The sequence below is a fragment of the Saccopteryx leptura genome, chromosome 3 (genome assembly GCF_036850995.1).
Source record: "Saccopteryx leptura isolate mSacLep1 chromosome 3, mSacLep1_pri_phased_curated, whole genome shotgun sequence".
In the NCBI taxonomy this organism is placed as follows: Eukaryota; Metazoa; Chordata; class Mammalia; order Chiroptera; family Emballonuridae; genus Saccopteryx; species Saccopteryx leptura.
This window is the reverse complement of record NC_089505.1, coordinates 190,178,021-190,202,513: the sequence shown is the minus strand read 5'-3', so window position 1 is coordinate 190,202,513 and position 24,493 is coordinate 190,178,021. Positions and strand designations below refer to the sequence as shown.

At 42.6% G+C, this 24,493-nt stretch overlaps 1 protein-coding gene across 1 annotated transcript in view; it reads right to left on the bottom strand.

The window, feature by feature from the left end:
* Positions 1–24,493, bottom strand: part of PHACTR1 (phosphatase and actin regulator 1) — a 555,275-nt gene that overhangs the window by 11,613 nt on the left and 519,169 nt on the right. Inside the window, exon 12 of the mRNA XM_066377083.1 lies at positions 2,163–2,218. Coding sequence (XP_066233180.1) covers positions 2,163–2,218 — 56 coding nt within the window. The remainder of the gene's footprint in view (positions 1–2,162; positions 2,219–24,493) is intronic.

Here is a 24,493-nt window from a genome sequence, read left to right as displayed (position 1 = left end):
AAACAAACAAAAAATTAGAAAGAAAAGAGAAAGAAAGAAAAACACATTTAGGAAAACAATGTTCTAGAAGGCAAGGAAAAAATAAAAAACAAGAAAAATGAGTTTATTTCAGAAAAGTTTTGGAACTGCAAAATGATCAATTTGCTTGAATCTGGTCAAGTAGTTCTTTAATTTGCAGCTATTGGAACAGGACAAGAAGGAAGAGGAAATAGAAGAAACCATGGAAAAAATCTTTTAAGCTACTTTGGTCTCCTGAATCTGAGCCCCCAGGTTTATTTTACATGAGCAACTGTCTCTAAGATTTGAATATTTTTCTGGATAGCAATATGAATCCAATACAAGGGGCCAGCCTGTGGTCCCCCAGGGATCTGGGTAAGCAAGGAGTGGCACCACTGCCTCAGGAAGCCAAAGATGAGCGGGAGATCTGACACCTTCTCTTTCCCCAAACCCTCACCTCTACCCAGAGAAGACCTAGTTTCTGAAACCTGAACAACCCCCCAGAAGTTTTTAGGTTCTTTGAGTTTAGGGAGTCAGGTGGGGAGGCCACAAGTCTAGTCTGGTCCTGCCTACAGATTCCTTCAGAAGACAACAGGTGTCTGTTCGCCTGTGTGTGGGCGAGGGGTCAGAGGGGGAAGGAAGTACGTTTACCTGATTTGTGATCTTAGGAATAAATGAATGGCTTTCTGCTTTTCCTTCTCTCTGACAATGGAGAGTTTATAAATAGACCAGGTATTGGTTAGACAGCATACAGGCTAAATGCTTCCTTGACCATGGAAATCATCTGGGAAAGTTCTCACTCTGTTTTATAGCCTATACAGCTTAGAAACCTTAATGGGCATACCTTGGTTGAAAATATACACATAAATTCCTAGAGACCAAGGAAATATGTGAGGTACACTCAAGACTGAGGAAGGCCAATCCTAAAAATAACACCGACTGACCGAGAGGCAGAGGTGGGGAAATCGTGTCCTGCTTGGCACAGGGGAGGCAGGGTGTCTGTGATGACAAACTTCACACAGGTGGGTGCTCTGGAGGGGCTGCCCACCCACACACTTCCCGCCACCACCTGCCCAGGGCACATTCAACAGCTCACCCTCAAAAAACTCTGCCATGCCGACCGGGTCACAAGACAACAATGAGGAAGGTTAGAAAAGCAAAAGCAAGAACATTTCAGTTTGGTGTAAGTGGAAACAGCCACCAACGCTGACTGAGGCTTCACGTGATTTGAGTGTGTCTGTGCCTGAACACACATGCACAGCATAGCATTTCTATGAAATTCTGCATAGCACGGAGTTCTCTTTTCTGGAGAGAAATTAGAAGGGGATGTGAGTGTGGGAAGAAAGAGTCATGAATTAAACTAAATATATTATTTGTTGACCATCTTGAGGAAAGTATGGGTGAGAATGGTAGTCATGAAGAAGCAGAATGTGAGCAAAGGTTTTGCTTTTTAATTATTCAATTATCTCCCACTAAATTGAGATGTACTGGTGTCCATGAGACACTTGATTTCTTTTAGTTTGATATACATATATATAATATATATATTATATACAATATAAATATATATTAAGCACCAACTGAGTTCTCTGTACATATTTAAACATCTCTATGTCCCAACCCAACAAAAGACTCATTTATTTTTCTCTCCACAGCCACAGTGACAGTGAGTTTTTCTTGAACAAGAGCACCAGGCAGGTTTGCCATCAGCCTGCTGTGGGGGGTCCTGAGAAACGAACACTGCAGCCAGCCAGCTGCTGTGCCAAGTCATGGTTTCTAGTCCCAGGTTGCAAATGGCTGTGTGCCTCATTTTTGCCTTCAGTGGAGTAGTATTTGCAGTGTTTACGCCACCTTTGGTTGAAAGGTGACACTAATGCTCCTCAGAATCACTGAATAATAAGTTGTCATACAGTCATTGTCCAGCTGCCCTCTGAATTTACAACCCATGACAGGGAAGTGGCTGAGGGTGGTTGGGGTACTTGTAAGGAGTGAAACAGATTAGAATTTGCCCTTTTTTTGGGGAGCTTGTCTCGGATATTCTGACACACAAGGATGAGCCTCTGCCATCACAGACATTCCCAGTCATGTCCACACAGGCTCAAGGGACAGACGTTGTGGCCTACAATTAAATCATAACTAAAGATACCACTGGCTTAGTTACTTACGTTTCAAAATGTTCCTCTGCTCCAATTCCTCTGCAGTCGGCCTCTGGCTCAGCCGCCTGTGGAAAAAATCCAGAAAAAGTTTTTGGACCATACCATATCCTCTTTGGGTCATTAATCTCACCGGCCCTTGTGGATACATGAGGCAGAGCCAGTGGCTGGAGCTCTTGTTCCATCCTGGGCTCTGAAAGACTGACTCTCACCACCAACGCCCCCTCAGTTCCTCAATTTCAACTCCAGGAAAGGCGCCATACGTCATGTCATGGCAAGTGACCTCCTCCTTCCTCCCTTCAGGCCCCTCCCCAGCCCTGCTCCTCCAGAGCCTCTAGGCAAGTGGCCTTCTCTTCACAGAAGTCCTTTTCTTTCCTCGTGGCCTCCTAACTTCGGGACCTTGGCCTCTGCCTTGCTTCTCACCATGTCTGTGCAGACCCAGTTAGAACGTGAAGAGGCTCATAGCCCCAGGGAGATGCAAGATGCTTGTATGTTTGCAAAGAACAATAGCTGCTCTTCTTCTGTCCCCACCCATCACCACTCAACCTTATTAGCCATGGAATGACAAGTGAACTGGAACAGAAGTGACCACTCCTGTGGCCAGGCACATTATTTAGCCACAGCAAGTAAAACACAGCAAGGACATGAACTATGTTGTAACAGCAGGGGGAGGGGCAGACAATGGGGCATCATGCAATGACAGAAGTCACCAGGGAATGGGAAGGGCACCAAAGGGGAGAACTACATCCTTGTATGGTGCAGAATGTTCCAGGAATAGTCACAAGCACAGTGGGCCTCAGCATTCACAGAGACATCTGAATTTTTGAAGCTCTTGGAAATTGTAACAACTCCGCAACTATTGAGCATCCGGCAGCGCCCATTGCAATGAGGTGTGTCAAATAAGTGTGGAAGGAGTTGAGGCTTCTCCAAGTCTTCCTTGGAACCTGTAGTGTATGAGGAGAACACTCCTCGTAGGAGAGGTTCTAGTCCCTCCCCAACTATTGGCAACTGGTGTCTGTAGTTGGCAAGACTTTACATTGGAGAATCTGAAAAGAGACCTAGATATAAGTGTAAATATTCTAAATTCAATGCTTAATGCCACTTGCAGTTCTCTTCATTGAACTGGGCCAGGAAACAGCTGACTCTGTGATACTCCAATATCATGACCACATATGCTGCAGACAACTAGGAATGAGCTTCAATGCCAGAGAAAGACTTTTATTTATTTATTTATTTATTTATTTATTTATTTATTTATTTATTTATTTTTACAGAAACAGAGAGAGTGAGTCAGAGAGAGGGATAGATAGGGACAGACAGACAGGAACGGAGAGAGATGAGAAGCATCAATCATCAGTTTTTCGTTGGGACACCTTAGTTTTTTATTGATTGCTTTCTCATATGTGCCTTGACCATGGGCCTTCAGCAGAACGAGTAACCCCTTGCTCGAGCCAGTGACCTTGGACTCAAGCTGGTGAGCTTTGCTCAAACCAGATGAACCTGTGCTCAAGCTGGCGACCTCGGGGTCTCAAACCTGGGTCTTCTGCATCCCAGTCCAATGCTCTACCTACTGCGCCACCACCTGGTCAGGCCAGAAAAAGACTTTTTGGTCAGTACCCTGGAAACTGCTAGAAAGTATTCCAAAGTATTTTAAGTTTATAGCTACACATTTTGGAAATTCAAAATCTTGGAGGTTGTATGTAAATTTGGACTCAGTAATCTTTTTTTTTTTAATTTTTCCATTGATTTGAGAGAGAGAGGGAGAGAGAAGCATCAACAGGCTGTTCCACTTAGTTGTTTCATTTAGTTGTGCACTCACTGATTGTTTTTTGTATGTGCTGACTGGGAATTGAACACGCAACCTTGGTGCACTGCTACAACGCTTTATCTCCTGAGCCACCCAACCAGGGCTGGACTCAGCAGTCTTGAGGTCCTTTCTAAACCAGCATTCTCATACTGCAGGAGGACTTTTGAGATCACACAGTGAACAAACTGGAGCCACAGGTCTGGAATGCAGCCACTTTGAATGAGCTTCTTAGAGGCTCTGCCTCATCTCTCAATTATTTTCCCCAAAAATACTTGTTTCTCTTACAGAAAGGCACTGCTACCTGGATGGGACCACGAGGTAAAGCCCAGGTGTTAAATTAAGCTTGGATTTTTGGGATAATATGTTGTGAACAAGCCCTCCAGATTCAAGGTGGAGCTTGTGTCGGTGAAGCTGGGCCGGAATTTTGGAGTCTCATGCCCAAAAGTGTCTGCTTGTGCCCAGTGCCCTTCCTCTCCAGACACACTGCCTGGTTCTGTCTGGCACTTTGTTTTTCTTGCAGGTTATGTTTGGAGGGGACAAAACAATGAGTGACTCAACTATAACCAGAGAAAATTCTGTTATTAACCAGGCAGGTTTTTAGTCAAGCACACATGATTTCTAATGAGGACCTTTATGTTTCATTTCTCTTGAAAGGATCTGAGAACCTCCAAGCTAACTATAGCTATAAAATGTTGCAAAGCCCTCCCAAAGGGCATGTACTAAAATGAGTTGTTTTGACTTTGGAAACGAGCTTCAGTGGGTAAATGATATTGTGGCACCTAATGACAAGACACTAAACAGCACAGGCGTTAGGAGGTCTGGGTTCTAGTCTGGCTCTGTTCTGAGCCTATTTTCCTTGGACAAAGTCTGGGATGCTGCTGGGCCTCTGTTTTTTTTTTGTTTTGTTTTTTTTTCAAATAATAAATATAATATGTTACTTCTAATTCAATGCTTAAAATGCATAGGCATGGTTTTAAGAACTGAATGCATGCTAATTCATTTAATCTTCAGAGCAGTCCTTTGAGGTAGTATGTACTATCATTTCCAATGTACAAATGGAAACACTGAGGCACAGAAAGTAGCATACTTTGCCCCAGGTCACATGGTTAGCGCATGACAGCATCAGGACTAAAATCCAGGCATTCTGTCTCAGTAGTCTGAACTCTTAACCAGTGTATTAGCTTCCTATTGCTGCTATAATGAAGTAGCATGAATTTAGTGGCTTAAAAACAACCAAATTTTATCATCTTACAGTTGTGGTGGTCAGAAATCCAAAATAAATTTCATTGGGTTAAAATCAGGAGTTATAAAGAAGTTCCTTCTGGAAGAAGGGGAGGATCTGTCCCCTTGCCATTTTCAGCTTTGAGAGGCTTCCTGCATCCCTGTGCATTTTCCAAACCAGCAGTGTAGCTCCTTCCGCCTCTCTCTAACTTTTCCCCTCCTGCCTACTCCTATAAGAACCCTGTGATTACACTGGGCTCACCAGGAAATAGCGAATAACTTCATCTCAAGATCCTTAACTTAATCACAGCTAAAAAGTCTCTTTGCTATCAAAGGTTACATGTTCCTGTGTTTCGGGATTACAATATGGACATCTTTTGGGGGGAGCGATAGTGTGTCCACTACAACCATAATACTTACTAGTCAGAAGTTTGCAAACTGATATCTGTTGCACTGGATGTGACTCTACAAGTTCTCCTTAGCGTGCGCATTTGTTAGAGTGTTTCCTCCTGAATGCCTTTAGACAGGGAGTGTGCAGTACCCGTAGACCAGTCCCCAGCACTATTCCAGTGACAAGTATTTGTGACAAGTTGTTATTGTGTGTCACTCAGATAACACGTGTGTGAGCGCAGTGACACCTGTCCTGATTTCTCCTTTGCAATCACTGCCGGCCCCAGTGGGCTTCTGAGTTTGAGAGTCATGGTTGAAATCACCAAGTCATAAGAATCCTTATTTCTGTTTTCCTTCTTTCATCCACCCATTTACCTGATGTCAACTAAGGGCCCCATCACTGACAGTTCTTCAGGAGCTCACAGCTCTAAACCGTGAGCAACAGGGATTAAAATTTGCATGTTAAAATTGGATCAACAATCTTCGGGAGCTGGACTATAATAACACGTCCTCAACATGATAAGTAAATTGGAGATGACTTAGACTTTCATGCAGTTTAAAGGCACCACAGATTCCTGCAGCATCTCAGCTTGGCCCTCTGGAGGGCTGACCAGATCAGAACATCTGTGGAAGCAGAGCTGGACGCATGGCAAAATTGTGAAAGAGGTACTGTAGGAGTTCTGTCTCGAGCCTACCTCTTAGACCCTTCCTGCATCAAGTCCCTGGAGTCATGTCATCAGTCTTGCTTTATCTCATTCCCGCCCAGACCTGTTCTTAAAGACCAATGCTATATACTCAGCCATGTTCAGATGTAAATCAATTCTTTCATTTCACAAACTGAGTGCCAGCTCTGGGCCTGGTTCTGTGTTAGACACGGGTACAGGGATGAGCAAAATCAAGACCAAGGTTCTGCTCCTCTGGAACTTAAAGACTAGAAGGGGCTGGTGGGGGACAATCATCAATCATATAGTCACAGAACTGAGTATAAGATGTAACTGCAGTAACGGCTTCCACGGTGAGTCACTGGGACAGTGATAGTGGGACCTGACCAAGTTACGTCATCAGGGAAAGCTTCCCAGAGGAAGTGACACTGCTCAGATCTGAAGGACAGAGGAAACCAGTTTGCTAGAGTAGAGAGAGCAGGGGGAAGAAGGATGGTAGGAAGGGGCAGGGGCCAGGCTGCAGGGCCATATACTTGTGTTCAGGACTTTGATCTTTTCTTGAGGAGCGCTGTAAAGTCACTGATAGGCTTAAATTTTAGGGTAGGTGAGGAAAAGAATGAATAAACATTCAGACTTATAAGAGATAGCACTAATTGCCACACAGAGAATGAATGGGGGTAGTTTGCGTAGAGGCCTCCGAAGGCTCTTTGCACACCTGGTAGAGGACGGCGGACACATGGTGGGGGGGCAGGCATGCAGTTCTCAGGGAACCAAGCTGACAGACCACGGAGACACAGCATATATAGATGGGGGTTGGGGGAGGAGGGAGGTGTACAGGTTATCTCTTAGGATTCATAACATACACCAGGATGAATAGTGATATCCTTCATTGAGAAGGGGAATACTGGAAGGGACTAGGGCATTTGAGGAGAGAAGAGAAGAAGGATAGAAGAAAACTGTTAGTCTGAGTTTGGATCTGTTGAATTAGAATGCTTTTGCGATATCAAAGTGGAGATGTCAGGTAGGCAGCTGGATCTACTGAGCTCAGTGGCCCGAAATCTATTCCAGTGACAAGTATTTGTGACAAGTTGTTATCAGAGATAATATCTGAAGCCAGGAGGATGGAGAGAACATAGAATAAGAAGAAGCTGGTGTTTTGGATGGAGCCTTACAGAATTCCAATATTTAATGCTACAGCTAGGCACCAGGTAGGTTATTAGCAAGCTCACTTAGAGCTCTTTCAGGGGGTGGTGGGGGCAGAAACTAGGCTGCGGTGGGCTGAGAACAGAGGTGAGAAAAAGGATATAACAAGTATGGAGGACTTTTCTACGAAGACTGACTTTGAAGGAGATGGAGAGTTGGAGTTGAAGGATCTTGTTTATAATTGAGACTGTCTAAAGCATTTGTTCTGTCCTTCACCTAGTGTTCTGGAAGAAATGGAGAAGTGCATGATTTAAAGATTACAGTCGAGCCTGACCAGGTGGTGGCGCAGTGGATAGAGCATCGGACTGGGATGCAGAAGGACTCAGATTCGAGACCCCGAGGTCGCCAGCTTGAGCGCGGGCTCATCTGGTTTGAGCAAAGCTCACCAGCTTGGACCCAAGGTCACTGGCTTGAGCAAGGTGTTACTCGGTCTGCTGAAGGCCCACGGTCAAGGCACATATGAGAAAGCAATCAATGAACAACTAAGGTGTCGCAACGAAAAACTGATAATTTATGCTTCTCATCTCTCTCTGTTCCTGTCTGTCTCTATCTATCCCTCTGTCTCTGTAAAAAAAAAAAAAAAAAAAAAAAAAAAAAGATTACAGTCGATATTTAGAAAAGAAAAATAACATAGTTAGACTGATGCACCCCCACTGTATGTTAACCAATAAATACACAGAGTGAATGATGTTTGAGGCTGATTTCCCTTAACAAGTTTCAGTTCTCGGCTTCTTTCATCTGTCTCTGACTTTTTCTTTGCGTCCGCGGTAATAATAAACAACAGAAGGAGGCTGTAGCAAGGTTTACACACACACACACACACACATACACGTGTGCACGCACACACACATTTTATTTTAGTGAGAGGAGGGGAGGCAGAGACAGACTCCCACATGCACCCTGACCAGGATCCACCCAGCAAACCCATTAGGAGGAGATGCTCTGTGCATCTGTGGCCGCTGCTCCATTGCAACCTAAGCCATTTTTTAGCTCCTAAGTGAAGGCTGTGGAGCTATCCTCAACACCTGGGGTCAAGTTGCTCCAATCAAGCCATGGCTGCAGGAGGGGAGGAGAAGAGAGAGAGGGAGAAAGAGAGAGAGAGAGAGAGAGAGAGAGAGAGAGAGAGAGAGATGCAAGAGGAGAAGGGGTGGAGAAGCAGATGGGTGCCTCTCCTGTGTGCCCTGACTGGGAATCGAACCAGGGACTTCCACATGCTGGGCTGACGCTCTACCACGGAGCCAACCAGCCAGGGCTGAGGTTTATATTTTTTAATGGGGGAAGATGGAACACATTTAATGAAAAAAATCCAGATTAAGTGATGGTGCTGGTGCTGGTAATGCTGGTGGTGAGGGTGGTGATGGTGGTGGTGAGAAACTAAATATATAAGGAGGGAGAAGTCTCAACTGATAGTGCAGAAGTCTGAGAAGGCAGGAGGGGTTGGGATCCAAGGGACAGAGAAGGCCTTACCTTCCGCATGGAGGATGGACACATCTTGCTGTGACAGGGGAAGAAGGACAGAGGGCACTGTATGTAGTCTGTATGTTTTGGTATTGGAATTACAAAAGGCGTTCCCAACTGACGGCTCTTACTCTCTCATGTGGGACTATAACACAGGGGCCTTATAGTAGTTGGAAATATTAACCTTCCTTGAGGGATGTGTCTTTGAACAGAGCCAAATTCACAAACCAGAGGGATAAAGCTCTAGCTTCAGAACCCTAATCATCAGAATTTTAGGGGAACCCCCAGGGCTGCCTGTCATCTTCACCAAGTAAAGCAGCCCTGTGCCTTTTAAGATCTACATTGTGCAGAAGTACTGGTTAAAAGAAAGCTGAACAACCGTATGATAACCAACAAAGTAATAATGTTATAATTCCAAGGATCCAAAAACTCACAAGAATAAAAGTAGAGATGCTTTCTGAATATAATGTATCTCTTACCCCACCTTGCTAATAGGTTTAAGTAATTGTATCTGATTTAGGCTAATATTAAATTTGAAAAAAATTTCCTGACACACACTCTCTCTCTCTCTCTCTCTCTCTCTCTCTCTCTCTCTCTCTCTCTATATATATATATATATATATATATATATATATATATATATACTTTATTTATTTATTTATTTATTTATTTATTTTTTCTGAAGTTGGAAACGGGGAGGCAGTCAGACAGACTCCCGCATGCGCCCGAATGGGATCCACCCAGCATGCCCACCAGGGGGCGATGCTCCGCCTATCTGGGGCGTTGCTCTGTTGCAACCAGAGCCATTCTAGCGCCTGAGGCAGAGGCCACAGAGCCATCCTCAGCGCTCGGGGCCAACTTTGCTCCAATGGAACCTTGGCTGCGGGAGGGGAAGAGAGAGACCAAGAGGAAGGAGAGGGGGAGGGGTGGAGAAGCAGATGGGCACTTCTCCTGTGTGCCCTGGCCGGGAATCGAACCTGGGACTCCCGCACGCCAGGCCGACGCTCTACCACTGAGTCAACCGGCCAGGGCTCTGACTATATATTTTGACAAAACCATTTATATGCTAGGTGGTAAGGGAAACCTTTTTGGTAATTAATTACTTATATAAAATGAAGCCAAAACATTTATATGAAATGAATCTAAAAATAAACATTTAATGTACTTCCAATTGACCTATTTAAATTGCTTTACTATTGCCCATGAGACCCTGGTTTAAAAGATATCTCTGAGCAGCAAAATTATTTCCACAATTCAAATGCTTTCTTTACCATGGATCACAGCTAAATGATTTTCATTTACTGTGAACTGAAAAAACACTAAGTTTCCATTTAAATGCCACATGCCACCAATCACCAAATATGAGACTTCTATTTACTTTCAATATTTGAGAATGGATCTTTTCATCAGTTTTAACAACTCTTATCTATACCAGTAACCATAAACAAACAAAGCAACTCTTCTTCTTTTTTGGTAAAACAAAATAGCCCCCCAAATAAACAGGGCTTCAGTTTTAGCCTGGAAAAATGAGAGTGCTAGGGAACAGAGTGGCAAGAGGTGTTAAATCCTTGCAAAGCAGGGGAGTGCTATCTTTGTGCATCGCAGCATCTCCCCAGAGAAGTGACAAAACCCTTGTAGGTTTTGCTGGTCTGACTTCTGGAGGCCAGGAAGGATGCGTTCTGCTGCACAGTGCTAATGAGCTTTCTGCAGGCTTTAGAACAGGGTCACAGCTTTCATTAGCATTTACAACTGCACATTGTTTTGAGAGCCCTGATTTTCAAGTTTGGATCTCTGAAACTGTATTTGCATTTCAGGAAAAACAGAAGCAGAATTAACTTAGGTTTTCCACATCTCAGCCCCAGATGGAGTTAGCTGCCTTTTCAGACGGATGGAAAGAGACAGTGTAAAGGTACTCATGGAGAGTAAGAGAAAACAAGGTTTCCCAACAGATGCCCTCAGTAGGACACACAGGTGGACACAGGCATGGGGAGAAGCACTGACTTTTCTCCCACCTCCTTCAGAACCTGTCCTGAGAACCTGTCAGTCCCACGAGAACTGGGGCATTACTGTCTGGCCTCGCTCATCACTGCATCATCAGTTTCTATGAGACCACGGAGAACATACCATGTGCTCATTCAGCAATTATTTAATCCAGATCTTACCAGTTCTAATGACACACATGCTTCTTGGATGAGCTCAACAACAAGCATGACTTCAAGTAGCATCCAGATGTCAGTGACTAAAATCTGTACCTCTAGTTGTATTTCTGAGTTCCAGACCATCTTTCTACCTGCCGCCTTATCCTCCTACAGGCTCTCAGACTTCAAGAGTCCCAAATGGATGAATCCATCTTCTTTTCTTCATGTCCAGATAGTTTTGGAACTCACACCTAGTGAGCTGCCCAAGCCAGGAAACTGGGAATTACCTTCTCTGTCCTTCCTCCTCAACAGCCAATCAGTCACCATGTTAGGACCATTTCTCATCCTGTCCCATCACTGCCTCCTCAGGAAAGCAGGCCACCAGCATCTCCCCTGGTTGCTGCTGGCCAGCCTGTCTCACTCTGGCCCTCTTTCAGCCCAGACACAATGGTCTTTCTAAGAAGCAAGTCCGATCACACGTTCTCTGCTTGGAAACTGTGCATGCTTTCCTGGGACCCACAGCAGGGAGTCAGAACACCCAATGTCTTGTAAGATTCTTCCTCATCTAAACACTTCCCAAGAATCTCCCCCATCCTATTCTTCAGACACAAGGATCCAGTCTTGGTTCCTTCCAGATTTGCACACTCTTCCTTGTATCTCGACATTCTTTCTGTTCCTCTTTGTCTGGCTAACTGATGGTGATCCCCACAGAAGCTTAAAACTTAAATATTGCTGGCACTGGCCAGTTGGCTCAGAGGGTAGAGCATTGGCCCGGCATGTGGAAGTCCCAGGTTTGATTCCCGGTCAAAGCACAAATGATGTCTTATTTATCACTGTGTTTCCAAACTTAGCATAGTACCTGGCATACAGGAAGGGCACTGATGGTTTCGGATAATTAAATAACTTAATAACTCAGGAGTTGTGCCCATGAATACGAGCAGCACCCCGGGCCAGCAGCAGGGCAGCCCTGGCACCAGCACTGGAGGTCCCTCTGCGAAGGCTGCAGGGAAGCTCTGCTCTTGCACTGCAGTACCACCTCCCCTTCTGTACACCAGGCAGCACAACTCTTAAAACTGTGGTTCCATGCACCCAGCTCTTTCCAGGTACTCCAGTCAATGCTATCAACTTCACCTTATTATTATTCTCCTCCAGCTGTTCACAAACAGCGTGGCCATAGCCCAGGGAAGGAACAGAGAGGAAATGCACTGGGCTCCAGAGCCCTGCCTCCTGCCTGCCTCCACCACCAACCAGAAGGCCACTTGAGTCTATGACATGGCTTTACCCCTCCGTGCCCAAATACCACCGTACAACAAATGGCCGTAACACAGATAGTCTGCTTGCGGCCTAGGAGTGTTGAGAGGACAGAATGTGAACAAGATGTGAAAGTCTCAAAAATAAATATAAAGCATGAAATATTTTCAGTAACTTGAAAAAAGTCCCTTACCTCAAATAGATAAACAGGTTACACTTAAGAAGAGAAATGTTTTTGGATTTATTCGCTGGAGGCTGTGGCCCCAGTGTGAGGCCCCATATATTATAAGATAATTATAATAAAGTATAATAAGATATAAGGTATTGTGAGGTAATAACCACAGAAAACACTTAAAAAATGTTTACTATATTGATTTTAGAGAGAGAGAAGGAAGTGCGAGAGGGAGAGAGAAACAGGAACATGGATCTGCTCCTGTATGTGCCCCGACTAGGGATCGAATCAGCAATCTCTGTGCTTCAGGACGATGCTTTAACTAACTGAGCTATCCAGCCAGGGCATAGAAGTAACACTGACCATGTTGAGATGCAATCAGTTTGGAAATAACAATGGGACCATGTTTCTAGGTATCAAACCATTAAAATAAAACCCCACAGTACAAAATTGTGAGCCCACAGAGCGATACCTTTAGGTTTGTCAGGACTATTAGACATATACCCAATATTAGCAATCAGGAAGATCACACTTTGAATGAGTATCTGAGTTGTTACAATAGAAATTAAAATAGTTAATGAAGTTAACCAAAAAACACACTCATTTCAATAGGACAGTCTTTATGTGAAGAATCAATAAAAACAAATGCTAAAACAATGTGATGTCAAAAGACAAGAAATGTGGGAATCAAGAAAATGACCATTTCCCTGTCTGGGTAACTCGGTTAGAGCATTGATCTGATATACCAAGGTTGTGGGTTCAACTCTTGGTCAGGGCACATGCAGGAATCAACCAATGAATGCATAAATAAATGAAACAACAAATCAATTTTTACTCTCTCCCTCTCCCTTCCTTTCTCTCTAAAAATCAATCAAAAAATTCTAAACCTTCTCTGTACTCTTTGTCTCTCTTTCCTGCTTCATTAAAAAAAGGCCATTATTCTATCACTTTAAAGTAATCAAGGTGATCTGATCACCTTTAGCTTAATCTGAGTGAATCCATCCATCCATCCATCCGTCTGTGCATACATCCATGCATCCATCTGTCTCTCTGTGCACGCATCTATCCATGTATCCATCAGTCCATGTGTGAGTCCATCCATCATCCATCTATTGTAGACTAGACATTGGTCAGGTGCCGTGAACCAGCACAGCTAGTAATTCCAGGTCCTGAGTGGGAATGGTGTGGAATGAAGAAATAAACTTAGAGAAAAAAGATGGGATCAGGAGGTCTCTTTGCAATGCAAAGATAGCTTGCAAAAAAACCAAGACCCCAGGTCTGCTTTATTATATAGCCATGTGCAAATAAGGAAGTCTCCAATACAAAGTCACACATCTTCAAGGCATCCCAAGAATTCTCCCAAGTGCAGAAACCCTCCACCCTGCATAACTGAAATCAACCAACATCAGAACAAACAAAGGGTGAGAGGAAGGGCATGCAAATTGCTTCTAGCAACTCAAGCAAGCAAGTGAGGTGGAGGGTTGCGATGCGTGCAAATACTCAGCTTCATAACCAATATGGAAGGGGGGGGGGAGAACTTAGCCTTTTGCTAAGTCTCAAACTGCAAGGGCTTTGCCAGCTTGCAGTCTCCCACATATGGGCCTTCAGAGCTAAGTATAAGAATAATGTATCAGGCCCTGGCCGGTTGGCTCAGTGGTAGAGCGTTGGCCTGGCGTGCAGGAGTCCCGGGTTCGATTCCCGGCCAGGGCACACAGGAGAAGTGCCCATCTGCTTCTCCACCCCTCCCCCTCTCCTTCCTCCCTGTCTCTCTCTTCTCCTCCCGCAGCCGAGGCTCCATTGGAGCAAAGTTTGCCCGGGCGCTGAGGATGGCTCTGTGGCCTATGCCTCAGGTGCTAGAATGGCTCTGATTGCAACAGAGCGATGCCCCGGATGGGCAGAGCATCCCCCCTGGTGGGCGTGCCGGGTGGATCCCAGTCGGGCGCATGCGGGAGTCTGTCTGACTGCCTCCCCGTTTCTGGCTTTGGAAAAATACAAAATAAAAAAAAAAAAGTAAAAAAAAAAATAATAATGTATCAGCAATAATGTGTATGGATGCTATAATAAAATTCTGCCATCAAATATATAAATATATACTGTTTTATCTTTTGCCACCAGCCTCTCCCGAAAACATGAAAACTAAAATTTTATCTCTTTCTTCTTTTTCATTAATCCTTCAATATAGAGTTCTACCAACTTTCTATTGTAAAAATTAATATTCTTTCTAGAAGCACAAGGCATTTTTGAATAACTTTATATTAGTCTTCAAGAAGTTTAATATGATCAGGTAAGAGGTCAAGGCAAAAGATTAAGACAGAACTCCTTTAATAGCAACTTATACATATCAATGCTGCTGATCAACAGAGTGACCGAAGACATTCTGATCTGATTATCTTTGTACCTTTTCTCTCTAGCGGTAGAGAATCAAACTAGGTACAAGGCGCCAACCAAGAAGAATAAGTCAAGAAAAATATTCAGATGACTTACACACTGTACTCCCTATGTCACACAACCATATAATAGCCAATCTTGGAAAATTATCCCAATTATTTCTAGGAGTCTCCACTTGATTTTTAACATGTCACCAAAACAAGCCCTGCTGTGATCACGGGCACTGGCTATTTTCCCTTGTATGCTGTTAGCCCCTTCAGTGAGGTCTCCTGCCCTCACTGCTGGAAAAGCCACCTTACTGCTAAAGGATGCTTGCCCTGTGTCAGGGCACAGATGTCCATGGTAATGGAACTGACCTCCCACAAGAAAGCAGCACTTTGGTGGACCCAGGACATGCTCAGAAAACATGCTCACAACTGTCTGAACCTTGGCAAAAGACATGCTATAGGCTCATACAGGAACTTCTGGTATGTGTACATCCAGGTAGTCTTTTCTTTTTCTTTCTTATTTTTGATAGAAACAGGAACAGAGAGTCAGAGAGAGGGACAGCTAGAAAGGGAGAGAGATGAGTAGCATTAATTCTTCATTGCGGCACCTTAGTTGTTTAGTGATTGATTTCTCATATGTGCTTTGACAAGAGCTACAGCAGAGTGAATGACCCCTTGCTCAAGCCAGCGACCTTGGGTCTGAAGCCAGTGACCTTTGGGCTCAAGCCAGTGACCCTGAGGTCATGTCTATGATCCCATTCTCAAGCCAGCGACCCCACACTCAAGCTGGTGAGCCCGTGCTCAAGCCGGCGACCTTGGGATTCCAAACCTGGGTCTTCTAGGTCCCAGTCTGACGCTCTATCCACTGTGCCACCGCCTGGTCAGGCCAGGTATTCTTTTCTTAACTTGAGCCTTACCTAGGTTTCCTGTACTTAACTGTTTTTACTTCCTTAAAGAATAATGCTTCTGATGAACACATATCTCTGGGTCAAGAGCCAAAGAATGATTCAATGAAGGGAGGAAGCTCTGGGCAGGGTTGATCATTGCTGAGCAACTGTCAAGAACAGTATCATGGTTGGGTTGATGTGCACATGCACAGCTCAGACAATACAAGGATATAACAATATAACAGAGGGCATATTAAATTTATTAGCCACTCATTCATTCCCAGAGTATGATGGTTCTAGATTTCCCCTATGCCTCTGCTTTGATGGGCCTCCATCAACAACATATACAGCCCTTGATGACTTTCTAAGGCAAGGCAAGGGATGACAAGTAGGAAACAGTTCCTAGGATGCCTTCTCTCCTGCCCCATCTGATTGGGACACCTGGTCTGCTCCAGGAGCTGCAGACTTAGGTGAAGCTCATGCTTTCTTCACAGTCACTCCCAAAGGGCCAGTCCTCACCCCGGGTCATTAGCACTTCCCCAGGAGAGTCAGCAGGCAGATGTTGAGGTGAAGGCGGGGAGGCAGCTGGCAGGGACCGCCAACCCCCTTTTGTCTTTCTGTCAATGGGGCTGCAGCTGTTTTCTCCAACTGCTTCCCAGGGTCTCTTCTGAGCTCCTACTTCTGGAAGAAATAACTCACATTCAGATGGGATCCCATGCTTTTTAGAAACCTGGAAACACAAAAACTCCACAGAGTCTCACATGCACGAGTGGAGGGGTTTGGTCAAATTCTTTTGCAAAGTTTTCTGTAGTTTTCCTTTATTAAGAGTCACATGTCCCCTGCTGTCTCCTGATCCATCACTCTACAATTTTAAATGTAAAGCTTCACTTTTAAACCAACAGCCCTAGAGGCCAAAGGCGTGGAATAGCATAGCTTTTCTCATTAAATGCAAACTGCTTTCCCATGCCTGACGATCTTTCAGAAATCCATATATCTATATATGTGACGTAACAAAAAGCAAAGACCCCCCCCCCCATACTTACACCTTTTTGTTGTTGTTCCAGCAGCATAATGAATTTTAAGAATGTCTCACCAGTCTGGATTTGCATTTTTGGATTCTTTGAAAATCTTTTGTTAATTCTAAAAAGATCAGAAAACATGGAGTTCTAAAAATGAAACGAGTTTATTTGTCCAGGAAGGGTCTATGTGCCCAGGACAGGGGGACGAGAGTAGAAATGGAGGGTGACATGGGTGCTTCACGTAGATTTTACATGGATCATACAGGAAACAACATAAATGGTGTCTCACTCATTTCCTGGCCTCACCTATCCAGCGCCTTGTGAGAAGACACTGCCTCCCCTCAGATATGTTTCAAAGAGGACCCTGATTTTATAGCACCGATCTGCCTGAGGACTGCCAGTTCCCAGCCTGGTGATGTTAGTCCAAATTCTCTTCTTTCCCTTATAGCTTTTTTTTTTTAAACTTCCTCACACACTGGTCACAAAAGATATTTAGCATGCTTATATCACACACACACACACACACACACACACACACACACACACACACACTCTCACACACTCCTGTATATGCAGTCTGACATGTGTGGCCAGAGGGAGTAACCCGAGTAAAAAGCCTGGACTGAATTCCTAGTACAATTTGCAAAGCAATATGAGGCTTCCGATTCAGACCAATAAGTAAAAGTAAGTGAAATCATTTTGATGATTTGAGAAATTAACACAAAGAAAAACCTATTTAAATTAAATAAATTTGATTTATCCCTCTAATGGAGATATTTTAAGCTTATGCATTTCCAAAATGAATCCACTATCAATACTGTGAGAGCAAGGCCACCTTCTCTAAATGTCCTCAGTCTAAATCAGTGGGCATTCCAGCTTTCATGGTGGGCGGTAGCGGAGCAACCAGAGTATAAATAAAAAGATAGATTTAACTATAGTAAGTTGTCTTATAAAGATTTATTCTGCCAAACTTAGCGAAAATCCGACATAAAGTACTTGGTAAGTAATTATTATATGCTTTAACTTGCTGTAACTCTGCTTTATAAATTTTATAAAGTAAAGTTACTTCCCTACTTTATAAATTACCATTACTGTGGAACCGATGGGCGGTTAGAAAATTTTACTACTAACAGAGATACAAAAGTGGGCGGTCGGTATATAAAGGTTGACTACTTCTGGTCTAGATCCTTAAATATGCCATCTCTTTTTCCTTCTTCACAGAAAATACTTTAGGTTTGACAGACCATACATACAGTCTCAGTCACAGCTACTCTCCTCTCACTATAATGTGAAAGCAGCACAGACAACATACACATGAATCAGCGTGTCTGTGTTCCAATAAAGCTTTATTTACACAGATAGGCAGCAGGCCAGATTGGGCCCTCAGGCTGTACTTTGGCTGTTCCTGCCATAGAGTGTCACCAATGCCTGAAAACTCTGTCCATGAATAATCAGTCATTGGGAGTGGGACCACAAGAACTGCCACAGCTTCCTCAATGTGAAGTATTTTGGTGCCTCAATGTGAACTGAAAGGGTTGATTCTTTAGTCACATGCTGTGTAGTTCTTAATCTTGTGAGCGAGACATAATAGGCTGAGTCCTTTAACACATTAGATAAAGAATACAAGCACTGGCCCAAGGCCACAAAGAATAATGCTGGTGTGTGAGAAGGCAAAGGCAAGTGCTTACTCATTGTACAGTCTGATTTATAGACTGTGGGTGGTGAGAAAGGAAGGAAGGCCTAACATCCTCTTCTTCACTATCATTGTGATGAAGGAAATATCTGTCAGGCCCGTCCTGCATTGGCTTTTCTTAATTGGCACACTATTTCCATAACTGCTGAGCATTCCCCTCTCCCCTATACCAACTCTTCCAAGGCTGATTCCTTTCCTTTCCTTTCCTTTCCTTTCCTTTCCTTTCCTTTTCCTTTCCTTTCCTTTCCTTCCCTTCCCTTCCCTTCCCTTCCCTTCCCTTCCCTTCCCTTCCCTCCCTCCACCCTTCTCTCTCTCTCTCTCTCTTTTTTTTGAGAGAGGGAGAGAGAGAGAGAGAGAGAGACAGAGAAAGAGAGTGGGAGATACAAGAAAAAAAAAGAGAAGGTGAGAAGCTAAATTAACTCATGGTGGCTTTCATTTTATTTATGTGTTGATTACTTTTCATATATGCCTTGATCAGGGTCCTAAGTCAAACCAGTGACCTTTGGGCTCAAGGTGGTGAGCTCTGGAATTGTGTGGATGATTCCCCTGCTCAAGTCGGTGACCCTGCCCTGACGAGTCTGCGTTCAGAGTTGGTGACCTCGGGGCTTCGAACCAGCGACCCCACTTTATCCACTGAGTCAGCACTGGTCAGGCTCCCATGCTGATTTCTCATTCTCCATTCTGGTTTTTGGATTTCTGTCCATTGCTTGTGCTTTGGCCACATGAGGATTAGCATTTTGGTAATTTTGTAGTCAGACAGAGCTGTAGAGGTTTGGCTGCAGCTGTAAGTTCCTTCATGTATGGCAGCTAGAAGCATGCTTTTCAATATGATTTACTGCTTCATCTATTAATTGACCTTACAATGACTTATTTCCTCTAACAGGGCCAATGGCCTTGGGGCTCTGTCATCACGCAACATGAGGATGACTATGACTGATGTACATAAAGAAGATGAGAATTTCTCCCTTAAATCAACTTGGCTTGTCAAATAGGCAGTTTGAAAACTTTTTATAGAAATGTTTAATGTTTATGAAAATGCTCCATAAACTTTTACAAACTTCAGCATTCTATTATTAATAAACAAACATATCACATAACACATGATATACATTTATGACAGATTTAAATTAATTTCTTAGGTAGTTTAAACCTGACATAATATATAGGCTTGTTTTTTTTAAAAAAGCTTATTTTATTGTTGCCTGGACAGTCATACGAATTTGCAGTTCCCTCATGGAAAACGCCCAAGCATATCTATTTGTTGACCATGAGGTGAGAATCAGATTTCACAGGCTATGGCCCCAAATGGCTCTGTTGGTTGAGGACTGTGAAAAGAGAGGGCAATGTGACAAAAAAGTGAAATGGGGAGCCCTGGGTGGGCACGGAAAGAGCTCCAAGGATGGGCTACCCCGACATGGCAGGTTCCAGACAGAAGCCGCCCATTCAACTTCCACAAATACAAGTCACTATGGAGGGTTTGCTGAAGGCTTGCCTTGTACAGGACAGGGAATGGGCTTCTTGGGGCGGCATGTGCAGGTAGATGCATTGGTTCAGTCAAATTTGGGGAGGACAGCTCTTACATAGTATCATTCTAATATGCAGGAAGATGTAATTACCCATCTTAGCATCCTTTTAAAGAGAGAACTTGGTAAGTTACAATATGAACATGAGCAAAACAAGGAAAATCATAACAGTTAAAAGGAGGCTTGTATTTATAGCTGGTAAAACTATTCAATACACGAATTACCTGTCAGCACCCACTGTTTATCTGTTTGCCTATTTTTGTTTTCCAAAGGAATGAACAAGGCCATCCACTTTGAAGAACTATTGTTTTAATGATTCAATGGGCAAAGAACATAAAAGTTTCATGTTCGCACTTCCTAAAATAGGAGCACATTTATATTTCAAAAGAATTGCCTTGTGAATCAGAGGGAAAAGCAATTTTCCAGGGTTTGTAACTTTGGATGATTTTTCCTGTTTATACTCTGTCTAAAAATGACTACTTAGTTAGCACATATGCAATTTTCTTGTCTATTATAAAAATCTTTGTGTTCTAACTAAGAAGAGTGAAAAAGAACACAATGGAGATAAATAAAAAATGAATTACTCTTATTAGCATTTTGCATGAGATTCGAGGTATCTTGCCAGTAAACAAAGATGAAAAACAACTGTTCTGAAAATTGCTCACTTATAATCCAGTTGTGCTATTTAAATATTCAGGGCAGAACACAAGCTCTATGCAGGAGCTGCAGAAAAATCACACGCAACCACACCTGATGCCAACTGTGGTGGATGAGGGAGAAAGAGCACTAAGTACCATGGAAAGAACTCTGTCAACATCAGACATGAACAAAAAAAATCTTTTTAAGTATAAATAATTAGAGCTTCATTTACCTAAATTTGAATAATAGCATCACTAGAATAGGGCAAGTTCAAACTCAGGCTCCAGCTAAAAAAATTTTCCCAAGTATCTTCTGAGTTTTAAAATTATTAATGAAACCTTCCCAGCTGTTAACTATTAACTGTTAAGATGGGGAAACATCTCTCCCAGGCATTTAATTTAGATGTTCTCTTAGCTAAGTGGGATGGAGAGGGAAACAGTGCCCGTGAAAGAACCAATTTGGGTGATGGGTATACAACATAATCAACAGTTCAAATGCTGTAGAAACATTGACCTGAAACCTATGTACTGTTACTGATCAATGTAACCCTGTTAAATTTAATTTTCTAAATAAAATGAAAGGTTTCCTTTTTCATGGGCCTTTAGATTATTAAAAATATTCCTTAAAAATTTCATTCAAAACTTCTGTGTTAAATCACTTCTTTTTCTTTCAGACATGAATTGAGAAACTCAACTTAAGATACATGACCTGTTAGGCTTTCTATCTAATAACTGGCCTATTCTTCCAGAAAAGGTGAATACATCTCTCCCTTTCTTGAAGGATAATAATTTTTAGCACTGGTTGGGGACAGAGAACCTGTTTTCATATTCCAGTGTAGTCAGACAGCTACATGACCTTGATTAGCAGCTCAACCCCTTTGGCCTCAGTTTGCTAATGTATAAAATTAAAGGTGCTGGAAGCAATGATGGAGAGTGTCCATTAAAGCCCTACTGTGCTCTAATTATATTACCTTTTCAAACCAGGAAATCAGTTGTGAAGTGGATGAAGAGCCTCATAAATAGTCTCCTTGAGACACAGGTAGAAAGCCCATAGTAGGGGGAAAGAAATCTCCGAATAAGCCAATTTAAAAGCATCAGATCAGCTTTTTTTTTAAAATAAATTCTTATTAATGTTAATGGGGTGACATCAATAAATCAGGGTACATATATTCAAAGAAAACATGTCCAGATGATCTTGTCATTCACTTATGTTGCATACCCATCACCCAAAGTCAGATTGTCCTCCATCACCTTTTATCTAGTTTTCTTTGTGCCCCTCCCCTCCCCCTCTCCTCCTTCCCTCCCACGCCCCCCCTACCCCTGGTAACCACCACACTTTTGTCCATCCATGTCTCTTAGTCTCGTTTTTTTTTTTTTAATTATTTTTATTTATTTATTCATTTGAGAGAGAGAGCGAGAGAGAGAGAGAGAGAGAAGGGGGGAGGAGCAGGAAGCAGCTTTGACTCCCATATGTGCCTTGACCGGGCAAGCCCAAGGTTTTGAACCGGCAACCTCAGCATTCCAGGTCGATGCTTTATCCACTGTGCCACCACAGGTCAGGCTTAGTCTCATTTTTATGTCCCATCAATGTATGGAATCATGTAGTTCTCGTTTTTTTCTGATTTACTAATTTCACTCCGTATAATGTTATCAAGATCCCACCATTTTGTTGTAAATGATCCGATGTCATCATTTCTTATGGCTGAGTAGTATTCCATAGTGTATATGTGCCACATCTTCTTTATCCAGATCAGATCAGCTTTTGAGGTAGTAGTTCATGCAACAAAATTACCTTTAACCAAAGCTTGAAGACTACTGGATCCTTCATAGGATGGTTTATGCATAGCTTATTCATTGCTTCCTGCTAAGTTCACAAATGGTTGTGAGAAGTCCTTCCACGGATAAAAGTATGATGGATATGACCCATCCTTATGACTGTCTGACTTTATGAGAGGATCAAAAATCATAGAGAAGAAAAAGAAAATAATATATTGCAAGAAAAGTGGTCTGAGAACTCAGGTTGCAGTTGTTCATATAAATGTGTAGATTAAGAGGAATAAACTCTGAATCAAATGTGTAGGTTAGTCAATGTTCAAATTATGCAGAGCTCTGTCCCACTATTATGCATTTGAGAACATTTAAAAGGGAAAAAAGTGGAAAGGGAAATAGTATACAATAAATTTAAACCAATGAGAGAATGTGTTCTAAAAGGACCTACACTTTCTCAACAAAACTTGCCATTAGCATCCCAGACTTAAGCACACCTTGACCCATTAGTCTTTATCCTATTAGAAGAATGACTGTCTAGCTACCTTCTAAATGACACCTACTACAGGGTTGTGCACACAGTAGGTTATTAATACATTCCAATAGAATCAATTTGTTGAAGCTGGAGTTCCATAGTAACCGTTTCTCTGGAAAGTTAATCTAAACTCATTGAAAACAAACTCTTCCAGCTCAAGGTCGAAAATTCCTTTTGGGATCTCCCAGTTGTATTTTGCCTAATTTTTTCTTTAAAGAGAACCAATGTTTATTTTTGGTCTCATTTTTCTCTAACTGGGACTGTTTTAATTTCCATGAGTTGCTTTACTAAACTGGACCCCAGGAGCAATTCATTCATTGATGCAGATTATGGGTATGTAGTGTGGTGGCCCCAACATGGAGCCCTCTGACACTCTGTTCTTCCTTCAGACTGACCATGAGTCCCTGCATTCCAATGCCAATGGGCTGCCTTCTGCCAACAGCCAACTGTGAAAAGTCTTTTTTAAAATTTAAATTTGTATTTACTTATGTTTGGCCAATGAAAATTATATTTAAGGTATAAAGTATGAAGGTTTGATATAGGTAGACATTGTGAAATGATTACTACAATCAAACGAATTAACATATCCATCACATTGTGTGTGTGTGTGTGTGTGTGTGTGTGTGTGTAGTGAGAACAATTGAGATCTACTCTCTTTGCAAATTTCAAGTATATTATCCATTAATTATAGTCACCGTGCTGTACATTAGGTCTCCCGAACTTATAACTGTAAGTTTGTACCCTTTGATCAATATCTCACCTTTGCCCCCTACTTCCCAGACTCTGGTAATAACCATTCTACTCTTTTACTATAAATCTGACTTTTTTTTTAAGGTTCTACAAACAACTGAGACTATGTAATATTTGTCTTTCCATGTTGGCTTATCTCAGCCTAATGTCCTCCAGGTTCATCCATGTTGTTGCAAATGACAGGATTTAAGGCTGAATAAGATTCCATTGTATGTATATACTACAATTTCTGAAAAGTGCTTTAATCAAGTCCTTTTTAGATGTGATTCCCTGTAATATGCAGCCATGACTGGAACAACCAGCAAATAAAGAAGACCCATGACAAATCTGGCTCAGTGGAGCTGTGGCTAAGGTACTTTGTGTTCATCAAATGCTCCAAGGACTCCTCTACCTTTTCCAGCACCCCACCCCCCGCAGTTAGTCACAAGCCTTGTTCTGGTTAATGGATTATTAGCAGAAGTTGATATGTGTGCTTCCTTCATGACCCCTTACTTTGCTATGGAAATGTTGGAGCCATGTGTTCTGGAAGTTTCTAATGTCTACATGCTAGTTAAAGACCATCTGACTCATATTAGGTTTTAGTCTAGTGAAAAATAAACCTCAACTGCTTTAAGCTATTGGAATTTAGGATTTTCCTATTAGGGCAGCCAGCATTATTTATTCTGGCTAATCAGAGTCTAGCAGAATATAGCATTCAAATTCACAATGAAAGGGAAGGAACTAGTGTTCACTATCTAATACAATTGGGAGAATTACTCATTTGTGCTCTTGATGACCTTGGATGGGAAGTCCATCTTACAGATGTGGAACTAAGGCTTGACAGGAACCCAGCCAATAAACAGTGGATGGAACTT